The following is a 19,284-nucleotide window of genomic DNA, read 5'->3' on the forward strand; positions in this document are numbered from 1 at the left end:
TTGCATGCCGGATGCAGGATGACATTCTTCCTATCCACAATTGTCATTGCAGATAATCACGTCATTCTTCCAAGGAAAAATTACATCACTTTTGCCATTCATGTGTATTGACCTTTCAATTTCAGATATGCACAACATCATTCTTTCTATCCAGAATGAACATTCTAGATATCTACTAGAATGAACAGATATCTACAATCCAATTGTTACCAGTCGTTATTTTAATTTTAGATATCCAATAAGAATAAATAGTTGTGAATTTGTGAATATCTGCAATTGCATTGTTTCTAGTCATATTTCTAATTGTAGATATCTGAAATTGCATTTGTACTAGCCTTAATGCCAATTTGGATATTGTTACATGTGTACTAATTTGTGCTAATTCAAAATTACATTAAATAGTAAAGTAGGATCAAACCTTCACACTCTGACACTGGATGTTTTGAATATTTGATTGTGTTTCAGAGGGGCGGAGCTTTTCCAGGCCACAATAGTGAAGGCGGTGAGAGCCAGATTAGAGGAGGAGCGCAAATCTGTGGAGCAGCTGAAGAGACAGTGAGACTCTAAGCATTTGACTACATTTGACTTCATGTGATGTAATGTTGTGGTTTGTGTGTACAATATGCAATACTAGGGGAAGCTTTGACCGTTAAATTTAGGTATTGCCCAAGACTTGGAATTACCTTTTAACATTTAAACATTTACATACACATAGTTGTCTTCCTCTGGACTAGATTGGACGTTTATTTAGAAGTACTCCAGGACCAATTCAGATACAAGTTATGTCTGAAAGAGGCCAAATTTGTTGTAAATAGGGCATTTATTTAGGACTACTTTCAGATCGATTAATGCACACTTGGTTTTGGTCTTTTCATGGGATTTTTTTTACGATAGGAAAAATATACAATTTAGTTACACTAAAACATAACTAAGTATATATGATTGAAAAAGCCATTTAAAATCTGTTCTGTATTAAAAGGAACTCCTAGCTCAGTCTTTACTGTTTCCAGGAAGCCATCGCTCAGTATATCATACTACATAAGGTCATAATGTATTTCCACCACTTACAGCTACCTAAGGAGATACTCATTAGCTCTGATAATATCCACTCACCTGCTCTAATGAGCACTCCACTGTTTCACAACGTACAGAGTAATTTCCATATGAAGCTTGGAGATATTTATGGTCAGTCTGGTATGCCGTCCTCTGTGTCGATACCTTGTGTCTCTTCACTGCCTCTCTGATCTAATCAGGATGGAGCGCATTAAGGTGAGGCAGCAAAAGTTTAAGAGGGGCAAGGAGAAGATGCTAAGCATGGCGCAGGAGTCTGGAGACGGACAGACCCTCGTCCAGCCCGAGGAGGATGATGATGATGATGGTATGACGAAGGCTTGCCGGGGCCTCTCCTGGTTCAGTCAATGTTAGAAAAGTTGGTGTTGATGTTATATGTTTGCCAGTAGTGCTCAAAGAAGATAGGTGAGAGTGAATAATGACTGAATTAATTAACATATGTTGTGTAATCATGTATTTGCATTAGTATTTGTTCTAAAAGAAAAGCTTAATAGAGTAAAATATGCCTTGAGTTTGCAGAATAATTCATTTTCTTATGAAATGTTGCATTGATGTATTTGTGAAATTTTAGGAGCACAGGGAACGAAAGCCAAGACCAATAAAAAGCAGTGGTGGAGGCCGTGGGTTGACCATGCTTCCAGTAGGTTGACCCCCCAACCCTCTTTTTCTCTTCCTCCACTCTGATTGGCCCTTGTGTCCTTGACCAGAACGCTGAGGATTCCCATACTGCCCCTGGGCTCTGAAGGCACTAACACACATTAGACTTGCTCCATCCAGACTTTAGTCCTTTTCTGTCTCTATTTAAGGGCTCTTGTTACTGCCTGTAGCTCTCCTGTACGCTATGTGTGGAGAGGCACTTCTGTTTCAAGATGATCTATAAAACCGTGTCAGTATCGGTGCAGAGCAGGGTTGCCTTAAATAGACATGATGAGACATTAAGGCAAGAGAAAATGTCTAATGTCTGGAGGAGGATGTCTGTTTGTACTTGACATTGTTTAAAACGTAATTATCAGTCTCCCCTAAAGAGCCCACAGTAGAGAATCACTCTGTTGTAAAACATTTTCATGCAAAGACATGAAGTCGACTCGCCTTTATTCTCAGTACTGGAATAAAGGATGAAGGGTTTGTTCATTCTTTGCCTGTAGACATGATTACCAAACAGGCGAAAATAAAACGGCAAGAACAATTGGACCAGTGATCGAACATATACAATGACAACCTTTAAAGTCTCTTTGTGGAATAAAAAAAAAAAAAACAGCATCTTTCTGAGTTAATACAGTGGTCGCCTGTTTGGTTTGAACTCATGTCTCATGTTGTACTCCACCCCCACATGACATTTTCAAATTATTTCTCCATTTTATCTCTTTGTCATTTAATGTTTCATCTCCATATCCCAGCATCCTCCCTCACTTCCCGCCCACTGCGGTTCTGTTCAAGGACATAAGTCAGCCTTGTCTAACCCATTGCTTCTAACACTTAATTACTGTAGACAGGAGTCACTTGCTCTGTCGAATAGCTTAAACTAAAGACTGTGCTTACTGGAATAAGTGTCTTTAATAGACAATATTCATTGTGCTTTGTGCTCAGTTATATCAGCCATATTTACATTTGTATGTGTTTTCTGCATTTTCAGTTTCATCTTGTCATGTATCTGATGCTTTTAAATGTGTGTCTATATCACTTACTGTAGACTCAGTTAAATGTTTAATATGTAGCGAATTACATATGATTTGACGGTAAGTGGTTTGATTTTCCTGCCTCTTCCTTTCAGCAAGGGAACCTTCTAACGTCATTTTAATGTTGATGAAAAAGTGATGAATGACTTCGGCCTGTTTGACTGAATGTAACTAAACTTTACCATCTGCCCCTTCAGTGGTTAGAAGTGGAGACTATTACTTGTTTGAAACTGACAGTGAGGAGGAAGAGGAGGAGGAGGAGAAAAAAGATGAGGAACAGCCAAAGAATTCGGCTTTTCAGGTGACTTCCACTATTGGTTAATTTTTCCATCACTTTCAGCGTGAAACAAGATTTTAATTCTGTCAGTTATTTAATCAATTGATTACATGTTTTTATTATTGATGAGGATGTTGCATTAAGCAGAGGTAAAGAATAACATAGTCAAGTTTTACTCAAGTAATGTACGGTTTTGATGTATGGAAATATTGGAATTTTTTACTCCAAGTAAAAGTGCTTATTCTGCAGTTATTGTTATATTAACATGTAAACGTATCAGCAGAAATGTACTGTTATAGCTAGTCGAGGTGGAGCTACTTTTTTATTTATTTTTTTCAACTTTTTTTATTTGAATTTTAAATTTTAACAAGTGAGCACAGTGAACAAAGTGAACACAGCATAGTTGAACTGATATGTCACTTCCCCTCAAGTCCCCTACCCACCCGCAAATCAACCCAGTACACGTCCAAAACGTGGACAAACACACAGACCCATGCACACTGACAGAAACACACTGGTAAGGACACACAACATCCAAAAGATAAAAGTAAAAAAGATAGACAAATTAAAAGAGATAGAGAGGAGAGAAAACAAAAGTTGGGTAGTCCAGTGGTTCCACACCTAGGGGTCGGGCCCCTTCAAAGGATCACAAGATAAATCTGAGGGATCGTGAGTTAATAATGGGAGAGGAAAGAAGAAAAAAGGTCTGATACACAAGTTTGTATTCATTTTTGTTACTTTTCTCTAATCTTTGCTTTGTGGTTTACCTCTTTTGGCCCCAAACTGATATTTAAATTAAACCATCTGAGAAATTTAGAAGTGAAGTGAAGAAGAGAAGTTTTGTCTCTTTGGTGAAACAGCTAACAACTTTTTCTATTTTATAAGCTTATCATGTTTTTTTTTAATGTAAAATCTTAATCTAAAAAGTAACTCTTAACTGCAGATAAATGTAGTGGAGTAAAAAATACAATATTTCCTTCTGAAATGTAGTGAAGTTTCAAGTGAGAGTAAATGTACAAAGTTACTTTCCACCAAAGACTGTTTCTGATGGTTATAGTTACAGTACTATCATGCAGATTGGAATTTTATATGATAAACATTCAATAAACTAATAGAATAGGATGCATTGCTTGCACAAAATATCGCTAAGACAAACATTTCTTGTTTGAACCTTACATACTAATGTAAATGTTTTATCTATTATAAAAAAAATGTTAACAGACTTTAACGTTTTACTTTGTGATATTGCTATTTTTACGAAGGATTGAACGTTTTGAATACTAACATTCAGGAGAATGTGATAACAAATCCCTTGATCCTCATCTGCACCTGGACTACATAATCCTCTCTTGTTCACTGTCTCCTAACACATTTAATCTCTGTTGTTTTTAATAATATGAAATTATTTTCTACTAACCCTCTCTCACTCTGTTGTCTCTCTGTAGCGAGCTATTGGGAAGTTTCTCTCTGCTCTTCTGGCTTTGCCCAAGTCTATCATTAAGCTGCCTAAAACTATACTGCAGTGTGTAGTCAAGGCAGGCAAGGTACTCACCACCAGAACTAATTAACACAGCTTGCTTTCTATAAACATCTGCCACTTTAAGTAACAATTAACGGCACAGCAAACTGCCTTTCCATGTTTGGTGTTCTGCTTCAACAGAATATTGAACATATTCACACACCACAGTGATAGATAAGTTAATCCATATCACAACGAGACTTATTTGGCATAAATTATCAAACGTAATGTTTTTACCTTTACTGTGCAAAACCACCTTAAATTGGTGTTTAATTTATCCTTTTGTTTGTTGTTGCTCTTGCATAACTGGCCTCAGTCACTCTTCTTCACATCCTTTCATCAAAACTAAACTCTGCTCTCCAGTTTCTTTATCACGCCTGGATCACAGACCCCAAAGCTGCCCTGAGGGCAAGAGGCAAAGAGAAACGCAAATTTTGGAAAAAATACACCAAAGGAGTTAGACACAGAAAAAGCAAGAAAGATGGTAAGCAAGTTCTAGAGACAAAAAACTCACATGAAACACACTTTAATGGGAATGAATTTCACGTTCTTTTGACCATAATGAGGTGTCTTTACTGCACTTCAACAGGTCATTTGACCATAGAGGTTGGTGAGCTCTCAGATGGGCAAGAAAAAGGAGAGGAGGACAAGAAGTCTGGTGGTCCAGGTTGGTTTCTCCTCAAGAAAATAGTTTTATAAAATATTTGAAAGAAATGATTGATTTGATTTTTTTAATGATGTTAAGTTCCTCCTTGTGAGTCTGAACCTGCTCTAATGTTGGACTAGAGATTCTGAATCTGGAATATAATCATAAAGAACCTTCTTACAGTGTTAATCACTCTTGTATTTGTTTTTACTTTCTTTCATTGTCTGTGAATATTTGCCATTAGGAGCCACCATTTCAAGTTCTTTAGCTCAACCTAAAAAGTTTAATTAATGTGAATGTTTTTGTGTTGTATGCCTTCCCTCAGACAACATCATCAAGCGGGTGTTCAACATCATAAAGTTCACCTGGATGCTCTTCCAGACGACAGTGGACAGCTTCACCAAGTGGATGAATGACATGTGCAGAGAGTATATCGACATCTCCACTGTGCTGCGTATAGAGCGCTGCATGCTCACCAGAGAGGTCAAAAAGGTACCAAGAGCCTCTATGTCTACTTTTGACAAGCAGAAAAGGACTTACCTTAGATTTAAAACCAAAAATATATATATTTTTTTAGCAATTTATAAGCAAATTTAAGTACTTAAATGTGATTAAGAGGACCAGTGAATGATCAACTCCTCTCCCACCAGGGCAATTTGCCGTCCAGAGAGAGTATCCACGTCTACTACCAGAAGGCCATGAGGCTCAACATGTCTAGACAGGCTAGTTTGGATCAGCTAAGTGAGGACGAGTCAGCCTCGGGCTCCAACAGGGTCCGGAGAAGGCGAAGAGGCTACCCCATGGAGAGCCAGGACTCCACAGCATCCAGAGACAGCATATCCAGGTACACGCAGCCTCAGCAATGCAACATGGGAGACCAAATGAGTCCCCATCATGAAATGTTTTTAGGGAGTGTTCAACAGTGGTGACAGAGATAACAAAAGAATAGATTTTAGCTTCATGACATCTTTCTGCCTCCTTTTTCCTCTTAGGTAGTGCATTTAGAAAAGTAACCTTTCACTGCACAGAAATAAGACATTTGGTGTTTTTTTAGGTCTGAAATGTGAATTAAGGAATTAAAACCCATATACTTTATCACTTTACTGCAGGAAAAATGTCGTATTATTGATATATGCCCTTTAATGATCACTTGTTGCTCCACATGTAGATACATTTGTGGTACAGGTGTTTCCAATTCATTTTTTTCTTACTTAACCTCTTATGCTATCTGGACATGCAGATAGTTTTTGGTTTTATTTATCCAGGTTTTGAGTTATGGCATTTAAAATTACATTTAAAGATTTTCAACAACATTTGTGAACAGTTTTATTGGAACTACTTTCTGCAGAAGAAATAGTCCCCATATCGTGTTGTGTGGATTATCCAGGGTAACAGATGCATTGTTTATGGAATAAGACAGTTGCTATTGATTTTCTTTAGATGCCATTGTCAAAGTTGTGAACACCACAAAAATATTCCATTCACCTCCACTGTATTGGATGTGAAATTCTCAAATACATATTTGTTAAGCCCTTGGCCAGTAACACCAAAACCCTCTGCATGGCTAGATTCCTTTAAAGAAAGGTGAGATAATGAATTTTTTTGGGTGAACCAACCCTTTAAGGAGGCTATTGCTAGCATTGTTCAATAATATCACATTCAGCCATTTCATTGTCATTCTTTGCTGCATCTCATACTTTTAAAGTAAGAAGTAAACACAAAGATCATTTCCCTGCTCATTTTTAATGTTAAGTTTGGGTTAAATGCTTTTATTACACAGTATATGGGGAATCCTCTGTCTGTGTGACCTAACATAGATCCCACCTCATTCTTCTCACTTATCATTCCATGTGTCACTCTCACCACCTCTCAGTGCCTTCACCGAGGCTACCACACTGTTTTCCCGTCAATCCACCCTGGAAGACCTGGATGGAATGCCAGAGTGCATTCCCAAAACCAGTGAGCGTGCCAGGCCCAAACTGCGTAAGATGTGCGGCTTGGACGTGTCCAATTCATCAGTGGACAGCTGCAGCAGCTTCATGTCCAGGTGCCTGGCCTCTGCATCACCCATATACACACACACACACCTGTGTTTCTTATCATTATCACTGACATGAACAAGATCATTGCATCTCCTGACTCCTGTTTTATCAAAAGATTTCTCTAAATCCTTTTTTTATTTTTAACTTCTGCTGTATCATTGCCTGACTTTTCCATAACCGTTTTGTTTACTACACCTGTCAAGAACCCAGAGATAACCAGGAAAATGCAAAAACGAAAAACATGCCCTCATCCATGGATAGGGTGTGGCATAAAAAAATCCAGTTCCAGACAATCTAATGGATGCTTAGAAATAAAAAAAGGCTTTAATAAATATAGGTTGGTACATTATAACAATGCATATCGGCACACCTGGCACCCTGAGGAAGTGCAAGGGAGCAGATTGGGAAACTGGGAGGCTGATTCTATTTCAGACATCAAGTGTTTTTCATTTCCATGTGAACAGACAGACTTGAGTGCAGATTGACACAATTCCTACTGTTTTTGTCCCTGCAGTGAAACAACCCAGTGCGTCACACTCTACTCCAGACAGGGCACCACAGACACCATAGAAGAAGTGGATGATGAGCATGATCAAGGGGAAGACAAGCAGCAACGGGTTCCCTGGCAATCCCAACAGCTAGACGAGAGTGAGGGGGCAGAGGGCGGTGCCTGGAGTGATGGAGAACCCAGGGCGAAAGAGGAAAAGAAGGAGGAGGGTGATGGCCAGGTGGGACTGGAGGGTGAGGAGGTAGTAGAGGTACCCAAGGACCAGGAGGGAGAAAAGGGAGAAGAGGCTCCCTGGGAGTCTTTTGGTCCAGATGACGGCCCCTCTCTCAGGCTGGAGGAGGCAGAGTCTGCCCCTTCTGCCCAAGAAAAGGACTTCACCACTGAGAGTGAGGATGGGGGAGTACCGCAGGACTTCATGCAAACAGAGGGGCAACGAGGGCTGCGCTACACCCCTGATACAGATGCTTCTAAAACGTCTGACGCTGACGTGCCTCCCAGCTACAGCAAGGCCGTCAGCTTTGACCGTCTGGAACTTAGCGATGACGAGAGTGACATGGATAGGAGGAGGCGCATGGTTATGACCTCTGACAGCTGCTCAGACAGCAGGTCAGACATCATGTTGCCTTCTATGACCACTGAGCTGACCGCCAGCGAACTGCTGCTCAACAAGTAAGTCCAAAAACAACTAAAGCCTTATTAGCATGAAGCCTCACAGGAATCAGAATCAACGGTTAGCTGTCCACACGCTTTGCTGCAAATGTATCTTGATCATTTCCATTGAATGCCTTATCCTGTTGGAACTGGTATCTAGACATTTCAAAAGATCCTAGCCACACCATATATGTACACTGGTATTGTTGTATCTTGCACAGCAGCTTTAAAATTTCACTTCAAAATGTTGCACTTGTGAAACTGATGAGACAATGGGTCCGTGGGCTTGGACATGTTAAAGACCCCTCACCCCTCTTACCGAGGAGCAAGACTCCCAGACTGAAAGAGATAGTCGTTTTGTGTCTTTTTGGTCATTTTGTGTCTCTGTGGTCATTCTGCATCTCTGTGGTTGTTTTGCATCTCTTTGTGTTCATCTTGAATCTCTTTGTGGTCTTTTTGCATCTCTTTGTGTCTGTTCAGGATGTTTTATGATGAGGAGCTGGAGCAGTCAGATAGATTCTACCAAAAGCAGCCTCTGATCCTCCAGCTCTGCTACGGTCTCTACAACATGCTGGTGGCCCACTCAGAGATGGTGTGCTACCTGGTCATCATCATCAACCACATGGTATCGGCCTCCTGCGCCACCCTGGTCCTTCCCATCACCATCTTCCTCTGGGCCATGCTGTCAGTCCCCAGGCCCAGCAAGCGCTACTGGATGACTGCCATCGTCTATACTGAGGTACAGTCAGATACAAAGATGTCCAAAACATCAGACGATCAATCAAATTGGCAGGTGGTATTATTTTGTCAACCATTAGATTTTGTTGCTGGTTGTCCTACAATAAGTCAATTTTTCATTAGTGTTGGTGACAATGTGGTGGAAATTGCTAATTTTAATGCACAGATAAGATAAGAGGGATATAATTGCATTGTAGTATAAGAGAAATAATTTTATTGATTTTTACAAACAGTATCTTTTATGTTTCATTGGTAAACTTTGACATAATCCCGACAGCTTCACTGACACACATTTTGCTTTCCCTCCAGGTCACCATCGTCGTCAAGTACTTCTTCCAGTTTGGCTTCTTCCCCTTCAACCAGAACCTAATAAATAAGAATAGACCTTATCACCCTCCCAACATCATTGGTGTGGAGAAGAAAGATGGTTACGTCCACTACGACCTGGTCCAGTTACTGGCTCTCTTCTTCCACAGATCCATTCTGAAGGTTCCTGCAAACCTGCATTATTTAGTGACATTTACTAAAAAGATTACAGTTCCCAGCTGTCTTTATTTTTTTCAGCTTTTTTAGTAGACATTTTAGATTTTAGAATTTATTTAGTTTTAAAGATTTATCTCTTAGAAACAAGTAAAAACAAATGAGCTTGGGGATCAGTGCCACAGACCGGTTGAGGAAGTTAGAAAGTGTTGTGAGATGGACTCACGCATTGTCTGTTTTGGTCTTCTTATGCGATTTGTTGAAAATAAGAAAAATCTAGAAAATTGTCAACTTTATCTGTTAAACACATCCAGGCTGTTAGTGCTTCCCATAGATAAAATTGTTGTAGGAAGCCTATATATTTCTCAAAAATATACTTAATTCCCTGTGTTGATATATTAAATATCTTGAAATGTATTTATAATGATAACACAAAATTACAATAATATACATCATCTGTCAAGTGCATTATTGGGTGTGGTTGAAAAAAAACTCTAAAATATCATGGGGTTAAATAAAACTCCAGCTAATTGCAACACCTTAGTGCCTTAATGAATAATTATGAATTAATTCACAGAAAACTAAAAATAATGCAAAGTTTGCAAAGAAAATTACATTTCTCTGATTGATTATGTATATGTGGTCATGGAGGAAGCCCTGGTATATTAGCTTGTAGCAACACACTGGCAACAACAAGCTGGCTGATATTCAGTATTTAATAAAAGGCCAGTATTGACCCAAATTTAGATGTTGCGTGACCCTGCAGCAAAGAGATTGAATTTTGCTAGAACATTTCTCTCAATTGTTTCTGGCAGTTTTCCTTCTTTCTCAACAAATGAAAGACACTCTGCAGAGTGCACTGTTAGCCCTTCATGGGACAAACACTGTGACTGTGATTGTTTTGGATGTACTGTGAAATGTCTGAATGCAACTGCACTCCCTGTACCAGATTTTTAATTAATCTGTGTGTAAAATTTGACATGGTCTTGCATTTTTCCCTTTTCTTTCCATCTCTAGTGCCATGGTCTTTGGGATGATGAGGAACCCAAAGAAAGGAGAGAGCCCTCTCGTCAGAGCGAGTCAGAGGACGAGGGAAAAGACAAGGAGGAGAGTGAGAAGGGGTCTGAACACGCCTCCTCACTGATCAGTGATGGGAGAGGCTCCACTCACACCTTGAGATCCATAAACTTTGGGACTTCCATTGATTCAGAACACGTCCAGGTGCACTACCCGCAGCAGCAGACCTACCAGCGTCGCAAGAGCTCCAGCGGAGGCTCGCACATTTCTCACCGATCTCTCCACTCTTCTGCAAGGTCTAAGAGAGGTGAAGATCCTTATCTATTGTCTATTTCCTACTACTAACTAGACAACAGGTTCAAAACATTAAAAGTGGGAAAGTCAACAATTAACACTCTTCCTGAGAGTAATGTGTAATTTTGTAGTAAGCATAACTGTTACTGTTCTAACAATAATAATCATAACAACAACAATAAATAGAAGGAATCCTCTGGGCTTGTGTCACAAAAAACATGTCTAGCCTTCACCCTTGGATTAGGTCTTTGTGTTTGTGGATCTCGCCTTATCTCAGGCAGTGACTCAACGCCTCGTCATGGTTCATTTACAGCTCAAAATGTAAATTGTTTCCACAGGAAGTACCACTTCCCACAACAGCAGCCACAAGGACGGCAGCGAGGCCAGCGTCCATCAGAAGACCCGCAAACAGATGATCATGGAGAAGTTGATGGAGCAGCTCCTTAAAGGAAAAGCTTTCATCATAAAGCGGTACAATGAAGCGTAGCTGGTTAATAAAAGTTGAAGCAGTTGTGTTTTTTGTGTCCACTCACGGCTTTACTGGCCAGCAGTCATAACTATGATTATATACGAAATAATGTAACTTCATGAGGACATTGATGAGAACAGTGCTCAGCAAGTATTCTAGACAAATATTGGAAAATCATATTAGTCATACAGCAGCTAAAACCTTTCAATGGTCTAAATTTAGACCTTTAATTAGAGCATTCCCGTTAGGCCAGTCAGTGTAATTTTTGTAAGTGCTGCGACAGACGATCAAAACATGATGACATTACTGTTCTAAATTGAATCACAATGGTGAAAGTGGTTTCTGAGATATTATGTCTACAACAGTAACTGATACACATAAAGAAGATATTTTCAATCATTAAGGTTTTCTCAAAATAAGACCAGTGGTGTCTGACAACACACATGCATTTATTTAACCTTTTAAACCTGTCCTTATCAGAAGAAAATATGCAATAAAAGCCTAATAAACAGAAATGCAATTATATAACCACAAGTAACATTTCTAATACAAAGATTTAATCCTAAAAACAACCTAAATGGTGCCTTAAAACAGAGGTTCTCCATTTTTTTTCAGCCAAGGAACCCTTACAAGATAGAGAGAGAGAGAGAGACCCCTTAGAAGAACAACACAAAGAAATTAGACATGAATTATTTTTTTTTAAGATAATTTTTTGGGGCTTTTCCCTTTATTTGAAAGTGACAGTAGATAGACAGGAAAGGTGGGAGAGAGATGGTGGAAGCAAAGGGCCACAGGTTGGACTCGAACCCAGGCCGCTGCAGAGGACTCATCCTACATGGGGCGCACGCTCTTACTGGGTGAGCTAGAGGTCGCCCCAGAAATTAGACATGTATTAAACATATTTCCAGATTATAAATTATATATTTGTTAGATCAAAAAATAATCTATGAACTATTATAGATTTAAAGTAGGGCTGTCAAAATAACGCGTTCATTTTGATTAATTAATCTGAGAAAAAATAACGCGTTAAAAAAAATAACGCAGATTAATCCATTCCAGCCGTTCTAGCCACCATTGGACTGTAAAATAATAAGACCTGGGAACGAAGAGCATAGCTGTTGACAGATTTTACAGACCGTTTTATTGTTTAGGTGAGGGATTACAGCAACAGCAAGACCCACCTGGACCACTTTCACCTGTTTCTTTACTTATAATAACATTGTTTCTTTTTACTTCTTTGTAGGTTCATGGAGATCTACCTTCCTATGAGGCAGTTCTTCTATAACTTGATCCACCCAGAATACAGCGCAGTCACAGATGTCTATGTGCTGATGTTCCTCGCTGACACGGTCGACTTCATCATCATTGTGTTTGGATTCTGGGCATTTGGTGTAAGTTTTAAAATAATATTTAGATCCATAAACAAAATCACTTCTGACAAAGTTAATATTTATTTACATCCCTTCTAGAAACACTCGGCTGCAGACATTACATCGTCCCTGTCGGAGGATCAAGTGCCGGGACCTTTCCTGGTCATGGTCCTGATCCAGTTTGGGACCATGGTGGTGGACCGGGCGCTCTACCTCAGAAAGTCTGTCATGGGCAAGGTGATCTTCCAGGTCATCCTGGTCTTTGGCATCCACTTTTGGATGTTCTTTATCCTGCCAGGAGTCACAGATAAGTAAGAACTCACATTTACGTCACATTAAATATGTTCTATATTTCATCTAAAGTCAATAAGTGTCCTTATTAATTCGATTAAAGTTCAATATTTAAGGTGCCTGGGGACAATATCCTGGGTTTAAAATATGGCTTAGTGTCTTTGGTGCATGCTTTTAATTTGTGTTTTCTGTCTGTTACTATTCAAATAAAGAAAACCATGTTTAAAAGATGTTCTGAAATCGTTAGATTTTGAATATTTTACAGCTGAAAGGATTTTAGTTCTTTGCCATCAATAATATTTGTGCTGTCTATAAATGAAATACAAAGAACCAAACTACTTCATTCTTCAATTTTACAAACTGTCTCGCTTGTCTTCCCCTTTGTAGGCGTTTCAGCGAGAACATGGTTGCTCAGATGTGGTATTTTGTCAAGTGCATCTACTTCGGGCTGTCAGCCTATCAGATCCGCTGTGGTTATCCCACCCGCGTTTTGGGAAACTTCCTCACCAAGAGCTACAATTATGTCAACCTCTTCCTGTTTCAAGGGTGAGTTACCCTGGGAAAGTATCATTTCTTCCAGCTGGGCAAACAGGTCCAAGGCTCTGTTCATGTCAGGGGTTGATAACTAGCTGCTGTTGCAAGAATGGAAGGAGACAGACAAAGACTACACCTGGAGTAGTTTATTTAAAAAATGTGAAAACAAGATATTTATTAAGTGTCTTTTGGGCATCTCCGTTGGTATATTCATTGGTATATTCATGGTCCCATATTGTAAAAAGTGAGATTATAAACCAGGTCAAGGTGCTATACTTAGAAAATTAATATAATATGTATATGTATTGTATGTATTTAATTTATTCATACATAATGAAAATAATTAGTTGCAAACCTGGTCATACCATGTGTATGTTATGTAATGCTTAGAATTAATTTAATGAATTTTAGATTTGGAAACTACACCTCCAGTTTCTAGATTATTAGTTTTCTGTTAAAGTAAAAAGAAGTTATCTCCAACATATATGACATTATTTTGGTTTCATGAATAGCACAGACCATTGTGCTTTCTACCAGTTTTAACCAGCTTTGTGCTTGAACTTCTCCAGACTATTTGTGCACTAGAGGTCTGGCTATGCATGTAAGGGCTGTTAACTGATATTAATGTTAACATTTGTAGTGGTCGCCAATAGCTGTTAGTGTTGTTAGTGGAGATCTGAGATCAGTTGCAATGTATGTATGTATGTATGTATGTATGTATGTATATATATATGTATATATATATATATATATATATATGTGTGTGTATATATATATATGTATATATATATATATATATGTATGTATATATATATATGTATGTATGTATGTATGTATGTATATATATATATATATATATATATATATATATATATATATATATATATATATGTATATATATATATGTATATATATGTATATATATATATATATGTATATATATATATATGTATATATATATATATATATATGTATATATATGTATATATATATATATATATATATATATATATATATATACATATATGTATATATATGTATATATATATGTGTATGTATGTATATATATATATATATATATATATATATATATATATATATATATATATGTATATGTATGTATATATATATATGTATATATATATGTATGTATGTGTATATATATATGTATATATATATATATGTATGTGTGTGTGTGTGTGTGTGTGTGTGTGTGTGTGTAAAGAATATTAGTGCTCAAAAACACACAATGTTTTTTTCTGATTTAATATTATAAATACTTAAATTTTTACGTGAAAACATGTTTAGCAATGACCAAAACGTGGGCTAAAGCCATAGTTTATATTATTAGGCCTGCCCTTAAGAACAAAATTAACAAATTCTCTGTGCCCTGGTGCGCGTGCGACCCATGTGCCGGGGCTCAGTCCTTGCCGAAGTGGCCACGGGTTCGGTTCTGGCCCATGGCCCTTTCCTGCATGTTATTTCCCTCTCTCTCCCACTTTCCTATCTTAAGCTATCCTGTTAAATAAAGGAAATAAAAGACAAAAAATTAGTCTTTAAATAAAAAATAAAAAAAACTTAACAAATTAATGAGCAACATTTTCTTAAAGATTTCTAAAGATATTGAATCTGATTTCATTTTCGTCTCGTATTTTGCCAGAATAACTTTTTCGTTTTAACGTTTTGTTTTTTATGATTTTTTATTATTTTTATATTTTTGAACATAGAACATACAGAACAAACAACTACAATCAAACAAGAACCAAAACCCTCTCCCACCCCCACCCTCTGCGGTCTCGGGGAATTTGTCTGTTGTTTGTAGTTTCCGTCTGGTGCCATTCCTGACGGAGCTGCGAGCCGTGATGGACTGGGTTTGGACTGACACCTCGCTGTCTCTGTCCAGCTGGATCTGTGTGGAGGACATCTATGCTCACATCTTTATCCTGAAATGCTGGAGAGAGTCTGAAAAGGTGTTTATCATTGTGGCATCAGTCTAGTGTGAGAAGAAGAATCACTTTCAGAGCCAATGTCTGTCATGTTGGAATTCATGCTGAAATGTACTTTTGTGATGTGTTGAAGTGGATCTTTTTTTCTTATTATTCGAAGATTAGCTGGGCTCTCACTTTCTGCAATGAGCTGCATATTAGATAACAAGGCTATATTTTGTCTGTATAGTAAATAATGCACTCTTGCAGTCAGGGTCAGTCTGCAAGTACCTCCTGTCCTGAAAGTATTTGTTTTTTACTTGTATAACCCTGATCCAATTAATTACCTAATTCCAATGGATTTACAAAAAATAGTCCAGGCATAGAAAACATGTATCCATTAGCCTTGCATCAGATCTGCTTGAGTTAATATAGAACAAAGTTAAATGAGGACAGCCTTCGGAAAAACGGCACTGTAATGTAAGAACAACAGCTGTTTTGTCCTGCATCCAGGTCAAATAATACATCTTACTGTCCTCTATCGCATCCTTCTGCAGAGGTATCCCCAGCCGCGAGGCCAGAAGAAGAAGAAGGTGGTGAAGTACGGGATGGGAGGGATGATTGTAGCGCTGCTGATCTGTATCGTCTGGTTCCCGCTGCTCTTCATGTCCCTCGTTAAGTCTGTAGCTGGAGTCACCAACACGCCGCTGGATGTGTCTTTTGGAATCACCCTGGCTGGCTTTCAGGTGTGGTCATCAAATTAGCCAAAGCAATCTTGCCAAGTGCTTTACTGAGAAACTTTACCCAAACCCAAATCCTTTTGAAATGAGTGTAGAGTTCAAGTAGATCTTGATGAAGTAAATAAATCTGTGATTCATTCTCGGGTAAGGCCAAGTCTGTATTTGAATGTCTTGAAGTGGCACTTTATCAGTTTGTGTGATTTCTGGGAGAGGGAAGCCAGAGGATTGTGATTATATTTTCTAGGTTGTGTGAGTGTGCCGGCTGCAGGGTTTAATGTTTGATTGTATATTTACTCACAGCCCATCTTCACCATGAGTGCTCAGCAAAAACAACTGCAGGATGTGACACCAGTTGAATATGAAACGTTTATGAAGCATTATATAAATAACGATGTAAGTACAAAAAAATAATAATACAAATAGAAGATGTCAGTTGTTGTCTGTCTGTCTGTCTTTTTGTCAGTTGTATACTTAGTTAATTAACTAGTTGATTCTGCTCAAAGTTAACAAAGGAAAACAAAGTGTTGGAAAAGTTAAACGTTTGACCTGATGCTGGCAAAGTTATTACCATTCATCCTTTGAAGAACATGAAGGTCTGTACCAAATTGAATGTTAGTCCATGCAATAGTTGTCGAGATACAGCAGAGGAAAAGCCAAGGAATTACAAAAGTCAATAGACTGTATCCTGTGGGGACAGTGAATGTATGGTCAACATGATTATGTCAATCCACCTAATCACTGTTGAGATATTTCACTCTGAACCAAAGTGTGGGACCAACCAACATTGCCCTGCTTAGAGGCATGCTGCTGTGTGGTTGAAGAATTCTACACATAGTGGCTTTAACCTTTTAAATAATGTTCCTATGTGGTTTTGTGCTGCGGTTAGGACGCCTTGCAGTGGCTGGAGGGCTACATGCCAGCGGACCTGATCATTGCAGAGCTGAAAGGCAGCTCCAACTCTCTGTGGACCATCAGTCCACCAAGCAGAAAGAACCTCATAAATATGTTGGATAGCGAGGACGAATTCCCCATCACTGTGTCCTGGTCCGTGCAAAGGTACACCTCCCTCATTTTGTCCATTCACCATATATGCTTGTATCTGCCAATGTAACAAGAAAGTGGATGAATTATGACCTGTAGTCAGTGAGCATCACAAAGTACAACTAAAAAGGGGAAACAAGGGGATTCATGCCCCTCCCACTCAATGTAATATAAAATCATAAGACACATTATTTGATGACACTTTACCAGATCATGCCGAACATTTGGCTCATAGGATTACAAGACGTCTTAAAATCCAGTAACACATACAATCAGTTGCCCTAAAAAAAAGGTCCTGCAGGAGTATGAAGTGAATTGATGTTGTGAAAATGATTCGGTCGTGCAGTACTTTTTTTTTTTTTTTTTTTATAGGAGGCTGATACACAGACTGGTGTATGGCCAAATCAATTAATCATATACATGTAATAATCAATCAATATTTCAAGTAAAAAATGTATGCTTACAAACAGCTGCAAATTCATGAGGTGAAAAATCCTTTGAATTAATTTCTGTATGTTTTTCCTCTTGTTGTAAGAAACCCCTCTTTTGGTGCCAAGGCTGAAACAGCGTCAGGAAAACTAGGGACCGTTCTTGACTCAGAGACAAAGAAGGAGCTCATTGCGCTCCTAAATGGGACGACAAGCAACTCACACGTGTGAGTATATCAGCTGCTTACTCTCTTCTTTGCACTTTTCCAATGTGATGTGTTAATCAGAAGCTGTCAGTCACAGACAACATACTTTCCTCCTCTTTTTGACATGTTTTACCATACCATAATATAAAACCCAGAGTCTGTCGTTTAACAAAAAAAAGATATATTTTTTACTGTTATGCTCCAACATATTGAGAAACTAGGTAACATAATCAAACATAATGTTTTCTGCTGCAGTAACAGCCTCTCTTCCTTTGCAGGATCCTAAAAGAAATCTTCCCTCGTTTTATTCGAGCCCCCAGTGACTCAGATGCCAAGCCTGTTCATCATCTTTTAAAAGGTGAACGTTTCCATCTTTATTACTGTATAGATTGGAATGACTGTGACTTTTTGCATAGTTGTTACTTGATTTGGTGACAGCAAAGGAAACTCAAGAGCCTCTATTTAATATAAAAATTCCACTTTTCAGATTCATCTGGCAGGGGAAGAGGCCAAGAATTCGCTATAAAACTCTTCAACTAGCAAAAGATAAAGGAGGCCTCTCCCTCCCGAATATTAAGAATTACTACGAAGCGGTGCAAATAATTATTATAAAAATTAAAATTAAAATTAAAAATTATTATAATAATTTTAGTTAATATCTGCAACCCTTCTTATAAAGCAAAGTGGAAAGACATAGAATGTCGGATATCTAGTGAAATACCATTACAGGCAATCATTGGGGACAGTGGGTTGGTTGCCTGTCTAAAAGACATAAACCCATTAATAAAAATGTCACTTAAGATTTGGCACAGGGTCGTCAATGAAAACAAGGCCAAAGAACCATACTGGATCATATGGATTTAAACAGTGGGCCGATAAAGGGTTAATAAAACACTGTGACTATGAGAGGGGCACGCTGCGACAATTCCAGGATCTTAAAAATCAATTTGGTTTAACCAATCAGGATTTTTATAGATTTTTGCAACTTAGACATTACCTAGAGAAAATAACGAGAAAGGAAGAATTGCAACAAACTAATTTGGGTATAGTGAAGATATTTCTACTCGATTACAGGTCAGACCCTGAACGTGGAAACATATCAAAGATATATAAGGTGTTACAAGAGGTAGAGGGGAATGATACTGCATATATAAAGGAGAAATGGGAGAAGGAGAGTAACACCGTGATGCAGATGGAAATGTGGAGGGAATTAATTTCACAACAGTGGAAAAGTATATCTGCTCTGTCCTGGAGAGAATTTGGGTAGAAGAGTATAGTTAGGTTTTTTAGAGTTCTAGCTCAAAGGATTTCTCAGGGAGCAAGTACGTCCTGTTGGAGATCCTGTGGCGAGAATAAGGCAA

At 38.3% G+C, this 19,284-nt stretch overlaps 1 protein-coding gene across 7 annotated transcripts in view; it reads left to right on the plus strand.

Annotated features, from left to right (window-relative positions):
- LOC116045832 (piezo-type mechanosensitive ion channel component 2) overlaps positions 1-19,284 on the plus strand; it is an 81,490-nt gene that overhangs the window by 58,644 nt on the left and 3,562 nt on the right. For 5 of the 7 annotated variants that reach the window (XM_036004806.1, XM_031293726.2, XM_036004807.1 and 2 more), the window contains 24 exons: positions 466-555; positions 1,254-1,378; positions 1,643-1,711; positions 2,945-3,048; positions 4,470-4,568; positions 4,907-5,027; positions 5,133-5,210; positions 5,515-5,681; positions 5,840-6,033; positions 7,063-7,236; positions 7,746-8,408; positions 8,871-9,129; positions 9,438-9,617; positions 10,626-10,932; positions 11,258-11,390; positions 12,632-12,779; positions 12,858-13,069; positions 13,437-13,595; positions 15,406-15,553; positions 16,066-16,254; positions 16,549-16,641; positions 17,135-17,304; positions 17,825-17,944; positions 18,202-18,281. In XM_036004806.1, the coding sequence (XP_035860699.1) occupies positions 466-555; positions 1,254-1,378; positions 1,643-1,711; positions 2,945-3,048; positions 4,470-4,568; positions 4,907-5,027; positions 5,133-5,210; positions 5,515-5,681; positions 5,840-6,033; positions 7,063-7,236; positions 7,746-8,408; positions 8,871-9,129; positions 9,438-9,617; positions 10,626-10,932; positions 11,258-11,390; positions 12,632-12,779; positions 12,858-13,069; positions 13,437-13,595; positions 15,406-15,553; positions 16,066-16,254; positions 16,549-16,641; positions 17,135-17,304; positions 17,825-17,944; positions 18,202-18,281 (4,082 nt within the window). The remainder of the gene's footprint in view (positions 1-465; positions 556-1,253; positions 1,379-1,642; positions 1,712-2,944; positions 3,049-4,469; positions 4,569-4,906; positions 5,028-5,132; positions 5,211-5,514; positions 5,682-5,839; positions 6,034-7,062; positions 7,237-7,745; positions 8,409-8,870; positions 9,130-9,437; positions 9,618-10,625; positions 10,933-11,257; positions 11,391-12,631; positions 12,780-12,857; positions 13,070-13,436; positions 13,596-15,405; positions 15,554-16,065; positions 16,255-16,548; positions 16,642-17,134; positions 17,305-17,824; positions 17,945-18,201; positions 18,282-19,284) is intronic. The other 2 variants (XM_031293728.2, XM_031293727.2) reach the window with 2 other exon arrangements.

Source organism: Sander lucioperca, chromosome 9, assembly GCF_008315115.2.
Source record: "Sander lucioperca isolate FBNREF2018 chromosome 9, SLUC_FBN_1.2, whole genome shotgun sequence".
Classification (NCBI taxonomy): domain Eukaryota; kingdom Metazoa; phylum Chordata; class Actinopteri; order Perciformes; family Percidae; genus Sander; species Sander lucioperca.